The following is a 17,592-nucleotide window of genomic DNA, read 5'->3' on the forward strand; positions in this document are numbered from 1 at the left end:
GATCCTTTACCTCTTTGGTTGGGTTTATTCCCAGGTATCTTATGGTTCTTGGTGCTATAGAAATGGAAATGAGAGAATTGATTCCATTTACTATAGCACCAAGAACCATAAGATACCTGGGAATAAACCCAACCAAAGAGGTAAAGGATCTGTACTCGAGGAACTACAGAACACTCATGAAAGAAATTGAAGAAGACACAAAAAGATGGAAGACCATTCCATGCTCATGGATCAGAAGAAGAAATATTGTTAAAATGTCTATACTGCCTAGAGCAATCGATAATTTCAATGCCTCCCTGATCAAGATTCCACCAGCATTTTTCAAAGAGCTAGAACAAACAATCCTAAAATTTGTATGGAACCAGAAGAGACCCCAAATTGCTAAGGAAATGTTGAAAAAGAAAAGCAAAACTGGTGGCATCACATTGCCTGATTTTAAGCTTTACTACAAAGCTGCGATCACCAAGACATGGTATTGGCACAAAAACAAACACATAGACCAGTGGAACAGAGTAGAGAGTCCAGATATGGACCCTCAACTCTATGGTCAAATAATCTTTGACAAAGCAGGAAAAAATATCCAGTGGAAAAAAGACAGTCTCTTCAATAAATGGTGCTGGGAAAATTGGACAGCTATGTATAGAAAAATGAAACTCAACCATTCTCTTACACCATACACAAAGATAAACTCGAAATGGATAAAAGAATTCAATGTGAGGCAGGAATCTATCAAAATCCTAGAGGAGAACATAGGCAGTAACCTCTTCGACATCGGCCACAGCAACTTCTTTCAAGATACGTCTCCAAAGGCAAAGGAAACAAAAGGGAAAATGAACTTTTGGGACTTCATCAAGATCAAAAGCTTCTGCAAGCAAAGGAAGCAGTCAACAAAACAAAGAGGCAACCCACGGAATGGGAGAAGATATTCGCAAATGACAGTACAGACAAAGGGCTGATATCCAGGATCTATAAAGAACTCCTCAAACTCAACACACAAAACAGATAATCATGTCAAAAAATGGGCAGAAGACATGAAACAGATACTTATCCAAAGAAGACATACAAATGGCTAACAGACACATGAAAAATGTTCATCATCATTCTTGCAGGGCGCTTCTCCCCCACTCCCCAACTTCCAGTCCAGGATCTAATGAAATGAGCGCATGGTCCAAACCAAGCTCTGTGTTCTGAGCATGCTGCTGTGATGGGGGAGCGCGGGGCACCTGGCCCCCATCGGCTATGGGATGATGGTTGGGGGCAGGGGCCACCATGGCAGGGTGCCACTGGGCCAGTGAGAACGTGACTGGCACTATCTCCCTGGTGGGGCGGTTGCAGAGCCCGAGGTGGTGGACGGCGGTCTCCCAGGGCTCCAAGCCGGGGCATGAGGGCCTGGAGCCCCCCTGCCCTGAGAGTCTGCCAGCACCTGGAGAGGGACAGGACGTGGAGCTGGGGTGGGGCAGAGACTTTCGGGTGCTGAACCCCACCTCCCAAGCAGGTGTCCCAGCTCTGCCTTTGCTCTTCCAAGCTCTGTCCTCGGGCCTTTAACAGCAGGTCGCTCAGCATCCCCCCTCGTTCCCCACATTCCGCAGCTCCCCTCCTCTGCACCCCCCACCTCTGACCCAGCCGCACACGCCCGTGGGGCCATCACGGAGGGAAACGAGTGTGTGGAGTTCCCCGCTCGGCCCTCGGGCCTGCTCCCGCTCCAGCGCCCTCACTGCTAGACTGTCCACTCGGAACACTGTCCCAACGCACAGGTCTCTGTCAGGTTAGGACTCCCCGGACCACTTGCTGGAATAAAAAATATTTTTTTAAAGTAAAAAAAAAAAAAAAAAATCTCACCATCAGGAGATTCAAATCAAAACCACACTGATATGATTTTTAAAAAATTTAAAAAGATTTTTATTTATTCATTTGAAAGAGAACACAAGTGGGGGGCCGGGGTGGAGGGTCTGAGGGAGAAGCAGACTCCCTGTGGAACATGGAGCTTAATGCGGGACTCGATCCCAGGACCCTGGAACCATGATCTGAGTGGAAGGTAGGCGCTTAATCCACTGAGCCATCCAGGTGCCCTGAAATGATTTTTTTTTAATTGAGTGACTGACATAGGTTTGACATTAAAAAAAATATATATATGTGTGTGTGTGTGTGTGTGTGTGTGTGTGTGTGTGTGTGTGTGATAATTAAGGCCATTAGAAGACCAGAAAGAGGTAAAAAATCTTGCCATTGACTACCATCATCTCTCAAAAGGGGGGGGGGCGTGTTCATATCAACAATCAGAAAGAAAATTATTCCAGAATAACAAGAGCTCTTAATATTTAATAAATTTAGATTTATTCAAAACGTATCACATTGACCTTATTTTTACTGTTTTTCTCAGCAGTGATTAGATTTCATGATCGGTCAGCATCTGTCCCAAGACTGGCATTTAGAAAGCACTGGCTTCTTTCCCCCTCCCTTTCTATCCTGGAAAGCACAGTGCAGAAGAAAAGCATGGCTTTGTTGTTCAAGAATAGATGTGATGGGTTTTTTTTTTCCTTGTTCTTATGGTTCTCTGTGGAAGAAATACATTTGAGTCTTCCTTATGATATGTAAGGAAGGGGGAAAAAAAGAGAAAGCAAAGCAGGCAGCAGAGAGAACCAGTTCTCTTATTGAAAAATCTTAGAAATGCAAGCTAACATCTTTCCTTTGATTACCCTAGAGTCAATCAGTCAGAGATCTTACTAGAAAGGAAAGCAAGTGAAGCTTGGAACTGCTTGAAAGAAAAAAATAAGTAGCCCGAAGGCACAGACAGCAGATCACAGCTCAGACTGAGTTAAAATGCTGGTATCATACACAGGTTCTTGAATTTTATCAGCGTAGGATAATCCATTGTGAGAACAAGGTTGGAAAAGAAACAGATTTATATTAGTTTTGAAGAGTGTTTCTGTATGGATGATTGACTTGGGTGTTTATTTAAAGTTTATGTTTACCTGTAAAAACATAAAGGAAAATTGCGTCTAGAAGTGGGATAAGGCAGGTCATGAATGAATAGAGCTTTTTTTTTTAATTCTTAAAATGGAAATGCACAATTATACATCCAAGTAGAACGAGACCAGGACCATCATCTTGGATCAGAGGGAAAACAGCTACCTGTTCCTCCGATCCCTGTTTCTACTGGGGGGCAGCGTCTCCAGGTGTGGGGTGGGCATCGATGGGAAGCATCAGCCTCTGAAGCCCTGACCGTGGGAAACGGAGAGGGGAGAACTATGTGAAAAGCCGCTCTCCAGCTTCCGCCCCTTTCCCCTTTCCAGTCGACTTTTCATGAAGATGAATGAATGGGAAATGCAGCTCATCAGTGTATTCTAGAAAGCCTGCCTACAGGATAATTGTTTTCTCACTCCACCTCCAGATGGTGTTTTTTGGCTACATGGTGTTCAGCATCCTCTTTGGCCTCCTGGCTGACAGATACGGCCGCTGGAAGGTAGGTTGGCCTTGAAGAATGACGTGGGATTTTCTTTCGTGATGATGTCACCACTGGTTCTCTTTAGTGGACATTTCTCTGTCTGTAACAGAACAGAATGGGTGGAAATGTCCTTCTCTGACACCATGTGCCCCAATGCCAGGCTTGTCTTCGTGCTTTCTTGTCTTTTCCTGGCATACCCTTCCTCCTACCTGGTGTCTGTCGTCCAGGAATGGAACTAATGGGTGTGTACGGTTAGAAAATCTTAGAATATAGAGACTGACACATAGAAACATAAGCAGCTTCACATTAGTTAACTTTGGTAAAGCTTTGAAACTCAGCCGCTTGCTCAAGGTCACGTACCTACTAAGATTAAACAGTAAGATCAAAACCTATGTCTTCTGATTAGAAGCCTAGGTCTTGCTCTTTTTTTTTTTTTTTTTCCTTGTCTCATTTCTGGTAGGGAAGACCTCCTTAAGCATAAGCACAAGGGGACAAGCCCCAAAGGAAAATAATTACAGCATTGGCTTTATGTTTTGAAGTACATGAAGTAAATATCATAGACATTCATAAATTTCATACTGAAAACACAAGTATGTCAAAAAATGTAAAAAGCACAAGAAGACATTTTTACACAAAAATAAAAATGGTCAGCATCTCTTGAAAAACATTTGATTGTGGGAGCAATCGAAAGGAAAATATTAGAAGGTATGAATTTTGGGGTATCAAATCCATAAGGATTTGTTCTCTTTTTGGGGAAGGCTACAAGTGTAGAGACACCTTCACGTTGTATTGGTCCAGTTTTTCTGACCATCGGTTTGGCAGGATGAATCAAGAACCTGGAGAATACCCATTCTCCTAGTCTGATCATTTTCATTCCAGAAATCTAGCCCGATTAGAGCATCAGAGAAGCACAGAGATTATGTACATTGCCACAGCTAACTGTAACCATGAGAAAACCTCATCATTCAACCACAGGGGAAGGGATTATGCATAATATTTTCCGCACTACAGTACCTCCTTCCACTGGAATATTTTACAGCCATGAAAAATATATTTTCCCTTTCAAGCAAGGAAAATAGGATAAAAGTATGTTAACAAGTCTTTTCTGGGGGGTTGGGAAATCAAGCAAGATAGAAATATTTTTGTTTTTCTCTTTTTCTTCCATATTCTATACAATGAATTTGTATTAGTCTTATAATTAGGGAAAAAGCAAATACCTTAAATTTTCTCCTCGTCCCCATCCCAACACAACACTTTCCTGTGCTCCTAATGAGGGCAGGTTTTTTTCATGCTGATTTACAAGTTTGGGCGCCTGTCGCCTGTTAGGGTGGATGCAGTGGGCAGTGTTGAAGAACGGTCGAAATTTGGAATGTCTGGGCTTTCAGGCAGTACAGCGGTGTGGACTGTGTTATTTGGCGATTGTGAGAGATCGGTGAGCTCCCTGTAGAATTAGCCCCTCTGAGAAGCAAACCTCCGGATGGAAATTAAAAATCGCCTTCAGAAGGCAAATGGTCTCCCATTAGTTTCTTCCAGAGAGGCAGGTCCCACTAATATGTCTCCTTTGGTTGCTTTAGATTTTGCTCATCTCGTTCCTATGGGGAGCCTACTTCTCCTTGCTGACCTCTTTCTCTCCGTCATACATCTGGTTTGTCTTCCTGCGGACGATGGTGGGCTGTGGCGTGTCTGGCCATGCACAAGGGTAAAGACCTCACCGAGAGGAGGTTTGAGAGAGAAATGCGGACATCCCCAGATACTTACATAGACGTGGTGGTGTTTCATGGGCCAATAGCACCAACAAGCTGTAAATGTAAAGGACTTGACTTGTGCTAATTATTTTTTAGCTCTTTATTTTTTTTAATTTTTCTTGAAGTGATGGCTGCTAATTCCACTAGGAGCTATTTGCTCATCAAAATGACCTGGGGCTAATAATACATCATATGTTAATAAAAAATTTAAAAACTAAAAAAAACCACACAAAACAAAACAAAAAAAATGATGTTTGATGGTGAGGCTAGCAGAGGGCACTAGAGGTGAATGCGTTTAAATTTTTTTGTCCCTAAGGCTGATCTTTATTTTGTTAGACTAAATGCCAAGCAAAAGTGCCATAGGAGGCAGGTAACACGGTCTTTTCGTTGCTTGAGAATGTGTTGGAAGAGTTTAGTGTGACCAGAACCACCTTTAACATTGAGGAGTAACCATACCATTAATTTATTTGTTTTTAAAGATTTTATTTATTTATTTGAGAGAGAGAGAGAGAGAGAGAGAGAGCAAGCATGAGCAGGGGGAGGGGTGGAGGATGAGGGAGAAACAGAGTCCCCACTGAGGACAGAGCCCCATGCAGGACTTGATCCCATTACTGTGGGGTTATGACCTTGAACCGGCTAAGCCACCCAGTTGCCCAAGGAGTAGCCATTTTAAAATGCCATTGCCCTGTGACCGAAGACTGTGTCTAAGTCCATTTGCAAAGCAGGGGGAAGTCGCTGAGAGAGATGGCGGCTGCAGGTCCTTCTCTGTCCTAGGATAAGTGCACAATGTCTCGTGCCTGGAGAGGTGTCCGCTGAATGGTCAGCAGCTCCGGAGCCTCCCTTAGATTCACAGAGCCCTCAGCCTACTCTCTCCTGGGTGCCGTGGAGCAGGTTACCCTTAGGATGTATTAGGAGATATCAAAGCACCCAATCATTACCTTAATGTGTTGCGGAAAGACTATCCCTCCCCGGGGCATAAATTAAGCCTGCTCTGAGCTTTGGAGCCCTACAGGAGTAGAAGTTAGCTTGACATTTACAACATCCCTCAGGAACCAGCCCGATAAATATGTTAAGAAAGCCCAAACCCTGGCTAATTGCAACAGGGAAGAGCAATTAGAAAACAGAAGGGAGTATGATTCTATTTATTTGTCTATTCACAAAATTAATTAGAAGACTGTGCTTTGACTGCCACCATTCGCTCTGGGCATCGATTCACTTCCTTTCAGGTGTATTTTAAATTCCCAAGTATGTTTTAGAAAGGGTTTGGCAAAAACACTTTTCAATTTTTTGGGGGGGAGGGAATAAGGCTCTTATCTCTTAAATGGTAGAAGGTTGAAAAGAACTTTGAGAAGAAGCATGTAAACAGAAGGGCAATTGCAAGTTTCTTACTCTCTTATGTGGATTTTAGCTGTTCACAATCATACAGCAAAACACAATTGTTTAGGAAAAACTTCTGTTTTCCTTTACACACACTCAGTACTTGTGACAAAGCTTCACTTTTTTTTTTTTTCTTAAGAGAGAGAAAGCGCATGCCAGCAGGGGGGTTGGGAGGAGGCAGAGGGAGTGGGAGAATTTTAAGCAGGCTCTACTTGGAGCCTCGTGTGAGGTTCCATTGGACGACCCTGAGCTCATGACCTGAGCTGAAATCAAGAGTCAGGCACTTAACCGACTGAGCCACCCAGGCGACCCGACAGATCTTCACTCCTGACACTAAATGTGCGGGTTATTTACACACCGGCCAATCCTCTAACACCAGCTGGTTGTTCTACAGATTAGTTCAATTCTTCCTAATGGGAGTTTGCTCAGACCCCTCCCCCACGCCCAGGTTTAGGCTCAGTCCCAAGAGGCTATCGCCACCTCAGACACCAATCACAAGCAGTAGGTCCCCAGCTTATCCACACCTTCTGTCTGACTTGTTACAAATGCAACCCCAGATCCTTCTGTGGACTCAATAAATGGCCAGAGCAGCTCCCAGGACCCAGGCAAACAGTCTACCTGTGACTGCGGATGTAGTGCAAAGGAGATTTTAGAGGAAACAGGTGAATGGCCCGATGAAGAGAGATACACAGGGCAAGAGCTACTGTTTCTATGGAGTCTGTGGCACACCTCCCTCCCAGCACACAGATGGGCTCTCCAGCCTGGAAGCTTGCCAAACCTTGCATGTTCAAGCTTTCTATGGAGGCCTCATCATGGAGGCATGAGGCATGGAGGCATCAAATCATTTTCCAATCCCTCTCCTCTCTCCTGGGGTTGGAGGACAGGGCTGGACATCCCAAGATTCTAATCGTGGTTTGGTCTTTTAAGATGAGGCCCCATCTAGGCACACACCAAAAGCCATCTCATGAGAACAAAGGATGCTCCTTTGGACCAGGAAGCCCAAGGATTCTAGGTGTTCTATGTCAGACACTAGGGTCAAAGACCAAATATCAGCAGGAACCAGGAGCTGAGAGCAGTATATACATATATTTATTTCACAATGATGAAGTCTATGTTTTTTCATTTTTTATCTCTGTGACAAGAAAAGTTATGATTTTTCAAGTCATTTTCTTGGATAAAAACAAAATTATTCTGTACCCCCTCCCTTCCTGTTTAGGCTAATCATAAAGACTGAGTTTTTGCCAACAAAATATCGAGGCTACATGCTCCCATTGTCTCAGGTAAGATAAAATAGGAATTCTACTTGGGCTTCTGATCCTAGAGGATGTGATGCCCTTGGTTTTGCTTCTGGCTGGTCTTCTGTCGGGTTAGCACACTGTCTATTTCTTGGTGTTAACTAAAGAGCACTGGGAAGGCTGGAAGCCAGGGGTCCCATTTCATGGTGTCCTCAGCCAGGACTTTTGTCACCCAACAGTAGCATTTAGAAGAGTAGCCTCTTCCAGGAAACATTCCGGTGGCTGGTCTCAGTGGAATGATGGAAGCTTAGGAATGCATCTGGGATGGACTTTCTCTTCCCCCCTGAGTCTTCAGGAGGGGGACATACCTACTAGCCTCCTTAGGACAGCCTATCTCCCCTCCAGGATTACTAGTGTCTTCGGGGCCACAACTGGCCCATGCCTGTGGGGACATGCCCTAAGTGCCTTGTCCAGCTGAATCATTTATCCAGGAGATTGGAATGTTCCCAAGCCTGCCACAGGCCCCGCTGGAGGAGAGGTTTTGCATCAGAAGCTATGTTAATCTATCTAGGTGTCCTTGATGTCTCTGATGTCATCAATGTCCAAAAGCCCTGACTTTCAGGGGCCCACCAAAAAGAAAGCTCTTCTCACTGAAACATATATTTAGCAATAAATAAAGCAGTAGGAGAATACTTTAAGATTTATTTTTAAATTTTCCAATACTCAATGAAGGCAACAAAAAATGACAAAGAACATAACAAACACTGTATGCTAACTCTTTAAATTTCTCCTGTTTTTCTGATCTTTGTTAAGATAGACAGATGCAGATACTTTTAATACTTAGCATTGATTTTATCCTTCTTTTTGTACCAATTTGCATTTGTGTTATTTTATTTTACTTTATTTTTTTTATTATGTTCTGCTAGCCACCATATAATACATCATTAGTTGTTTTTTTTTTTTAAGATTTTATTTATTCATTTGACAGAGAGAGATCACAAGTAGGCAGAGGGGCAGGCAGAGAGAGAGGGGGAAGCAGGATCCCCACTGAGCAGGGAGCCTGACACGGGGCTCGATCCCAGGACCCCAAGACCATGACACGAGCCAAAAGCAGAGGCTTTAACCCACTGAGCCACCCAGGCTACCCTCATTAGTTTTTGATGTAGTGTTGAAGATTCGTTAGTTGCATATAACACCCAGTGCTCATCACAACATGTGCCCTCCTTAATGCCCATCATCCGACTACCCTATCCCTCCACCCTCTCCCCTCGAAAACCCTCAGTTTGTTTTCTGGAGTCCACAGTCTCTCATGATTCTTCTCCCTCTCTGATTCTGCCCCCTCTTCGGTTTTCCCTCCCTTCCTCTGTGGTCCCCCATAGTATTCCTTATGTTATACATATGAGTGAAACCATATAATTGTCTTTCTCTGCTTGACCTATTCGGATTTTATCCTTAACAGTATTTCATGGGCGTGGTCCTATTCAAGCTCATCTGTGGACATTTCCTCTTCTACCTGCCATTAACTCCATGACATGCTTCCTGGTTTTATCTTCTCCTTGCTAGTCTTATTTTCCCCCTCTTCTTGGATCATCTAATTAACTCCAATGGTTTTAGTTACCTATATCTGTAAACCCCAATATCTTTACCTACAACCAAGAGCATCCCCTTGAGTTTCAGATGCGGATAGAGCCAATAGCCTATGGGAGAGTCCCTGGACTATCGCTTCAGAAATACAACACGGATAGAATTCATCTGTACATTTTCCCCTGAAATGTCTTATTTCCACATTTCCACTCTCAGCTAGTAGTAAACATAGTCCCCTTGGTCATCTGGGCCACAAGCTCAAGAGCCGTCCCGGACCCCTCCTGTGCCATCACCCCCATTCAATCCTTACCAAGTCCTGCTGCTTCATCTCTTATTGATGGACCCCCAACTGTAGTGTCCATCAGCAAACCCTGTCACTTTTACCTCTAATACCTGTGCCAAATCATCAGTTATAAAATTTTTTTGCCACTTCCCTACGAAAATTATTTTTTTAAAGATTTTATTTATTTATTTGTCAGAGAGAAAGAGAGCAACAGGCAGAGGGAGAAGCAGGGAGCCCGATGGGGGACTCGATCCCAGAACCCTGGGATCACGACCTGAGCCGAAGGCAGATGCTTAACCCACTGAGCCACTTAGGTGCCCTCCCTACTAAAATTCTTGTCAGTGACCTGTCACCTGCTATCTGGTCGATCACAGTGACTTACTGCTAGTCTTCTTATTTGTTGCCTCTTCGGAAAGTGCATCCCTGATCACTCCCCATGACATTACTCCTTTTTCATAGCCCTTAGTGCTTTCTGAAATAATCCTATTCGGTTTTTGCAATTGAAATCTTTAGTGATAAAATAGTCACCTCTTTGTCACCCCTTACTTAGTTGCCCACAAAGGGTCTTTTATTCTATTGTCTTCTCTCCATTTCTGTGAGGTGGAATGGAGTTGTCATCTCCCAGTGAGGAGAGAATGCTTAGGCTAACACTTGGAATCATTCTAATTCCCAAACCCAACAGGCCCAGCCATAATGGACTGCCATGTTGTTTGTTGATATACAGTGATATTCAAGATACATTTTTCAGTACAAAAGCAATATTTATACTATGATACCATTTGTGAAAAAAGAGAACGAGCTATATCCTTATTAGCTTATATATGCTTAGAACAGCTTTGGAAGGACCCAAGAAATCGGTAATATTGGTTTCTTCTAAGAAGAGAACTGGATGGCAAAGAAGCAGGAGAGGAAGAGAGTATTTTTAGTGTTTTCCTTTGTGGCTTTTGAGTTATGAACCAGTTCATCCTTTATTTATTCAATGGGGGAAAATGTCAATGTTTCCAATTTTTAAAACTGTGGTGACAGTACTGACCCCTTGTATAGCTGAGCCTTCCATTTATAGACAAGCAAACTGAGCTTCTCTCACTGAGAAGTGAGGCGATGTTTCCTGTTCATCCAGGTCCTGGAGCTAGTGCTGGGAGTAGAACCCGGACCTGGGCTCCTTAAAGACCCTCTTTCACCTCATCCTTATATCCTTATACTGAAGTATATCTCCTGATGCTCCTGAGAGAGGCAGGGTTGAGCACACTTGATAAGGGGAATTGTGAATGTTTTGTTTTCAAGAAATTATTATACCCAACATGGGGCTCGAACTTACAACCCCAGATCAAGAGTCACCCGCTCCACCAAGAAGCCAGGCAAATGCCCTGATAGGAGGAATTGTAACCTCTCATCCTCTCCCCAGGTTTTCTGGCTGGCTGGCTCCCTGCTTATCATCGGCCTGGCCTCCGTGGTCATCCCCACCATCGGGTGGCGCTGGCTGATTCGCATCGCCTCCATTCCAGGCATCATCCTCATCTTGGTCTTCAAGGTGAGGACGTTCATGGGCTCCCTCTGGTCCTCTCCTCCAGCTGGCCCAGGGGTCCTTCTGCCCCACAAGTATCAGCCTCACTTCTGCCTCTTTCCTTCACTCAAGACTGTCTCAATCCGCTTCATCCCTCCCCTCCATTAGCCTGCCTCGGATCGTTTATTGCTGGAAGTTTCGTCTCACAGCGACACCCCACTTGAGCTGACCCTTCTCTTACCTTTGGTGGTTGGAGTCTGACACGTGGCACACATTCTCAGGCCACTACAGGCCAGCTGTTTTGTCCTTCTGCTCTCCCTGTAATCCACAGAATCAACCTCTTCCTTAGGTTCTGCTGGATTACCCTCATTGTTCAAAAACGGGGCTGGTGCCGCAGTGAACTGGGATGTGCTCTGTGTGTGTGTGTGTGTGTGTGTGTGTGTGTAACCTAACACTACAGAATCAGAGAATTTCATATTTCACAAGTGTCCTTGGAGGGCATGTATTTTGTACCCCAACCACAAGCACACATCCAGAACACTCCCGGCTTTGGACACTTTCAGACTCAAGACTTTATAGACGACATCCTATGCCCATCCGCAGGCAGGCCTAGTTCTTAGGAGGTCCTTTCTGATGCGGAGGGGACCCTGCCTCCTCATGAGTTTACCTGCAGTCTTAATAGTTCTCTCTGAAAACCCAGAGGTCTAGCTTCTACATGATATCCCTCCAAACGGTTAAGAAAATCTAGCCCAATCAGAGCTTTCCTTCTTTGAATGAAGCAACACCATGACCTTCAACTCTTTCTCCTGACACCTGATCCCAGAGCCCTGTCCATTTTTTTCTGGATGAGCCCATTGGTCTGGGTCTTCTCTGCAGTGAACTGTTGCTTGACGTCCCACCCAGAGGGGCAGGTGCCTGGTTCCAGGGGCTTAGTGGGCCCAGTCCCATCTGTGAGCAGCCTGCCTGCCTTGGCTGGTGCAGTTAGAAAAAGACGGTCCTGGCCCCATTCTCCTGGACGAGCGGTTCCACCCCATGAACAGGGCATATCTCCTAGGGCCATGCAGATTAAACAAAATAATGCATATGACTCTCTTCGTGAACCTAGAGCACGAACAGTGTTTAACATGTGTGAGCCACACAGCTATGCTATTACCTTTATAAAAATTATTATTTTGAATCTTGGCCTTGTCTTTGGATTGATGACACTCACACCAAGTATGTACCAGGCTCCGCATGAGGTTCCGAGGCTAAAAGTATGCATAGGATATGGTTCTTGCCGTCAAGGAGCGCCAGCCAGTGGGATAGATAGATACGAATGCAAAGGGTGATGGTACCCGCGGGACTCGGTAAGCGCGGTCGCAGCGTTCGTCCTGTGGGTGCTCAGGGAGAGAGCGATTTGTTCCAGTGGGGCGATGCTGTTGAATTTGGCCGTGGGGGATGGAACAGCCTGCACCGCGAGGGCCGGAGAGTGGGGCAAGGGCATGTGGACAGAGCTCAGGCGTCAGCCCAGCCACGAAGGTGTGAAATGCAGAATCTTTGGGGGGGAGAGCAGGTAGGCTGGAATGAAGTGTGCTGGTGGGGGGCGGGAGGTGGGGGGTGAAGACAGGCCTGTGTCCAGATTATGAGGGCCTTCGAGGGAGGGGTGCTGGCTGTGTGCTGGGAAGCTGGTCTGCGGCTGCGTGGAGCCTGCGCGCACGGAAAGCCAGGGGAGCAGTCAGGATCATCCCAGTGGGAGATGAGGGGCTGCTGGGCACGGGATGGCGAGCAGGTGCCGCTGTGGGAGGTGCTTTTCTGAGGAAGAACCCGCCCACCTCCATCGAGGCATGAAGGGCAGGGAGTGGTTCAAGCTGATTCTCAAGGTCCCAGCCTCCATGGAGGCCTGTCTCGTTAGGTGGGTATGTATGTATTTATATTTATTTATGTATTTGAGAGAACGCGAGAGCACGAGTAGAGAGAGGGGCAGAGGGAGCGAGACAGACAGACCCCACTGAGCTGGGAGCCTGACATGGGGCCTGATCCCAGGACCCCATGATATTGACCTGAGCCAAAGTCAGTCACTTAATTGACTGAGCCGCCCAGGCGCACCAGCCTGCAGTGTTGTCTGAGTACAGCGTTCAGTGATCGGTGGGTGAAGGGTCTGGCTTGTCAGGAGTGGTGCTCTCCCATCGTGGGCGCTTGGGTCCCTGCCATGGTCGTGCTGTGGGCTGGTGCATGTGAGAGATCACAGGGTGCCTGGGGGCAGGCTGGGGTGACAGGGCAGTAGAGCGGCCCTGGGGCAACTCTTTGCCAAGTGGATGTAGCATTTCCTTGCAGTAAGGAGTAGGCTGGGCTCAGTATGGGTGCGATATCATCAAGATGGGACTACAGTAAGGGGGACATGACCCTGTTTGTTCCAGACCAGCAGCTTGCTGCTCCTCTGTCTCCGGAAACTGGGGCGTGTGACTATACAGCAGTAATCATGGAACCCCCGGGGTCCGAAGCACTTGAACCCTGATGCTCTTTCCTTCTGTGCCAGTTTATTCCCGAGTCCGCTCGCTTCAACGTCTCCACCGGGAACACTCAGGCTGCCCTTGCCACCCTGCAGCACATCGCCAAGATGAACCGCTCGGTCATGCCGGAGGGGAAGCTAGTGGAGCCCATCCTGGTAAGTTCCCAGCGAGGAGGCCTTCTCTCCCCCACCAGAAATCTCCTCAGTCCTAGAAGGGCAGAGAGGAGGGGACCTTCGCTCTCTAGCCCCACCCCAAAGGGACGAGGGAGAAGTACAGAGTGGACTGGGACTAAATCCAGCTCCTTGGAGAGCCAGTGGCCCTAGCAAGTTACCTGCCTTAGCTTTCCTCATCAACGAAATGGGAATAATATCTACCTTGCAGAGCTAGTCACGTGACTTGGCATCTTTGTTTACAGGTGAGAGATTGTTTTATAATTTTATTTTCTTGTACTGGTCTTATAAATGATGTAAATCATAAGTGATCTCAAATTTAGAAAACCTCATTAAATGATTTCTTTCTTTTTTTTTTTTTAAAAGATTTTATTTATTTGTCAGAGACAGAGTGCATAAGCCGGGGGAGCAGCAGGCAGAGGGAGAGGGAGAAGTAGGCTCCCTGCTGAGCAAGAAGCCTAGTGTGGGACTCGATCCCAGAACCCTGGGATCAGGACCTGAGCCGAAGGCAGATGCTTAACCTACTGAGCTACCCAGGAGTCCCTAACTGATTTCTTAAGACACAATTTGGCATTTATATTCTACTGGGCCCAGGGCTCTTAACATCAATCTGAAATCATTTCTTACACCAGCCCTGACCACGCACCTATAGGTGGGTCAATCACAGGCACCAGTGTACCTTCCTCACCTGTCCCGCCAACTCAGCAACACTTTATGTAAGATAGAAATTCATCTCTTGGTTGTGGCTGGAGTGTGGTTATAGAGGTGAAACGTGCCCCTAAAGTCATTTATGCCAAATACTTATTTTGAGGGGAGCAGTTGGGGATAACAAGAGGGTGTTATATGGAGGAGTTTTTAAAACTATGATTTAATTTATGTAAAGGTTAGAGTCCACTTTTGTTTAAGACTTTTGATTGAATCCATTTTGGTAGTGTATATATTTTAGAAAATTGTCCAGCTCATCTCGGTTTTCAAATTTCAAATTTATTGATACAAGGTTGTTCCCAGCGTTCTCTTAGGAGTTTCAAAAATCTGCTGCATATGTCCCATCTTTCATTTTCATGCTGTGTATTGTGACTTCTCTCTTTTTTCTTGGTCCTCTTACTAGAGGTTTGTGTATTAACTTCAAAGAACGGGGCGCCTGGGTGGCTCAGTGGCTTAAGCCTCTGCCTTGGCTCAGGTCATGATCTCAGGGTCCTGGGATGGAGCCCCACATCATCAGGCTCTCTCCTCAGTGGGGATCCTGCTTCCCCCTCTCTCTGCCTGCCTCTCTGCTTACTTGTGATCTCTGTCTACCAAATAAATAAATAAAGTCTTTAAAAAAAAAACTTCAAAGAACAAGGGCTCTTTTTGTTGTTGTTCTCTTTATTGATTTTGTGTATGTGTGTGGTCTCATTAATTTCTACTCTTTGTTTTCTCCTTTAGCTTTTTATGCTTTTCTAGCTTCTTGAGTTCTGTACTTAGCTCATTTATGGTCAGTCTTTTTTATTTTTAATGAAGTATTCAGCTGCATTTAGCAAGCTTTGTTATAGAGTAATTTTAATTTTATTTCTCTTTGGTAATTGATCTGAGTTTCTCTTTAATCAGTGAGTTATCCATTAATACTCCTTTTTATTGTTTTTTCTAATTTAATTTCATTTTGGTCAGAGGATATTCTCAATTATTTGGAATATTGGAGATTTTTCTGTTGTTCTCTACATAGTCTCTTCACTGATGTTCCATGTGTGCTTAAAAAGCATGTGTTCTCATTGAGTATATATATATTGTTATATACTGTTAATTATGCCATATAAATTTCTGACACTTGTGCTAGATTTTGCCTGGCTGAGCTAACAGTTTTTCAATAAGGTGATGGCTTTGTTCCTTCCTCTTTATAGTTTACTTTATAGTTTACTTCCTCATGATAGTTTACTTAATATATTTTGAGGATCTCTTGTTGTGTCTTAACATATGATTGGCTTAGTCTCATGGATTAACCTTATTATGTTGTTATTTTGTACTGGTTTGGGCCTTAAATTTTATTTTCTCTTATGTTCATATATTGACATAAGAGGTTAGGTTAGGTTAACATCTTTCCTGTTGTCTCTTTTTTCCAGACCTTCATTTTTAACTTTCCTCTGTTGCTTTGCTTTAAAATCATTTCATTTTTTTTTTAAAGATTTTATTTATTTGACAGACAGAGATCACAAGTAGGCAGAGAGGCAGGCAGAGAGAGCTGGGGAAGCAGGCTCCCTGCTGAGCAGAGAGCCCAATGCGGGGCTTGATCTCAGGACACTGGGATCATGACTTGAGCTGAAGGCAGAGGCTTTAACCCACTGAGCCACCCAGGCACCCCTAAAATCATTTCTTGTGTATATATAGCTGATCTTTATTTTTTTCATTCAGTCTGCTATTCTGTGCCTTTTAGTAATGGATTTGATCCATTTATATCTATTGTGATTACTCACATATTTGGACTTAACTTCTGCCATTTTATTTTATATTTCCTCTTAACCATCTCTTTCATTCTCTCCTTCCTTACCTTTTATTAGAGTGAATCGGTTTGCTTTTCTCCCCCCTCCTGCCTGTGCTTTCTTCTACCGGTTTGGAATTTGTTCACTCTTTTTCTTTTATTATATATTATTATTATTATTACTATTGTTATATAAGAATATATTATAGCCATTAAATATTGAAAATGTGTACCCACAATGTCTTTATTTGTATCTTTATTTGCCGTCTGAACAATACAATGCCCTTGAAGATGTTCTGATCTGCCCTAGTCTCATCTTCCAGATTATTTTTGTCTTCTGTTTTTGTTTCATGTTGTTCATAAGTTTCCCCAAATTAGACATTATTTTCTAAGCAGGTACCTATTTAGATTTAGATTTGTCTTTTTCAGTGGTTTCAAACTTACCTTTTACAGCATTTTGGTATCCTTTTCCCTTCTATTGGGTTAATTTGGTTTCATACTTTTAATTTAAATGTTGGATCTACCTGGGTTTAATTGAATATAAGAAACATGGTCTAGCTTTGTCATATCTAAATGGCTAACCAGTTGCACTCATATATTTTACTGAATAATCCATCTTTTGTATATTTGAGTCTATTTTTGAATTCTCTATTGTGTGCTAATGACAGATTTATAGATTCATGTATATATGGGGACATATATAATAAAGAAGGCATTTGGCAAAAGGATACAGGTTAATTGTTGGTTCAATGTGACACTTTTAATTATAGTGTTTTCCATATCTAGTAGGGTAAGTCCCCCTTGTCAAAATTCTTTTTCAGAATTTTCCAAGTTGTTTTCACAGTACTATTTTTCTAGAACAACTTTGAAGTCACTTTATAAACATCTCTTAATTTCCCCCTAAAACCTGGGAGGGCTTAATTGGGATGGTGTTGAAATTATTAGTTAATACCTAAAGAGAATTGATACCTTTATAATATTAAATATTTTTATTTTGATAAAACTATGTTCCCAATCTTCAAGTCTTTTTATATTCCTCAACAACATTAAAAAAAAAAAAAAAAACAACACCCAAAAACCAAGACAAAAAACCCTTATTGGAAGACTGAATTTCCTGAGGGGAGAGTTCTCCTTACATGTTTTTTATCTCTATTTTTGTTCTCTTTTTTTAAAATGTACATTTTTAACTTGATACTTAAGGGTCTTATTGGAAGACTGAATTTCCTGAGGGGAGAGTTCTCCTTACATGTTTTTTATCTCTATTTTTGTTCTCTTTTTTTAAAATGTACATTTTTAACTTGATACTTAAGG

General features: G+C 43.7%; 1 protein-coding gene across 1 annotated transcript in view; it reads left to right on the plus strand.

Annotated features, from left to right (window-relative positions):
- Positions 1-17,592, plus strand: part of LOC111151898 (SVOP like) — a 64,321-nt gene that overhangs the window by 9,314 nt on the left and 37,415 nt on the right. Inside the window, exons 4-8 of the mRNA XM_022510115.1 lie at positions 3,389-3,460; positions 5,017-5,141; positions 7,781-7,844; positions 11,072-11,197; positions 13,686-13,814. Coding sequence (XP_022365823.1) covers positions 3,389-3,460; positions 5,017-5,141; positions 7,781-7,844; positions 11,072-11,197; positions 13,686-13,814 — 516 coding nt within the window. The remainder of the gene's footprint in view (positions 1-3,388; positions 3,461-5,016; positions 5,142-7,780; positions 7,845-11,071; positions 11,198-13,685; positions 13,815-17,592) is intronic.

This window comes from Enhydra lutris, unplaced genomic scaffold (genome assembly GCF_002288905.1).
Source record: "Enhydra lutris kenyoni isolate GAN:26980312 unplaced genomic scaffold, ASM228890v2 scaffoldscaffold27, whole genome shotgun sequence".
Taxonomy (NCBI): Eukaryota; Metazoa; Chordata; class Mammalia; order Carnivora; family Mustelidae; genus Enhydra; species Enhydra lutris.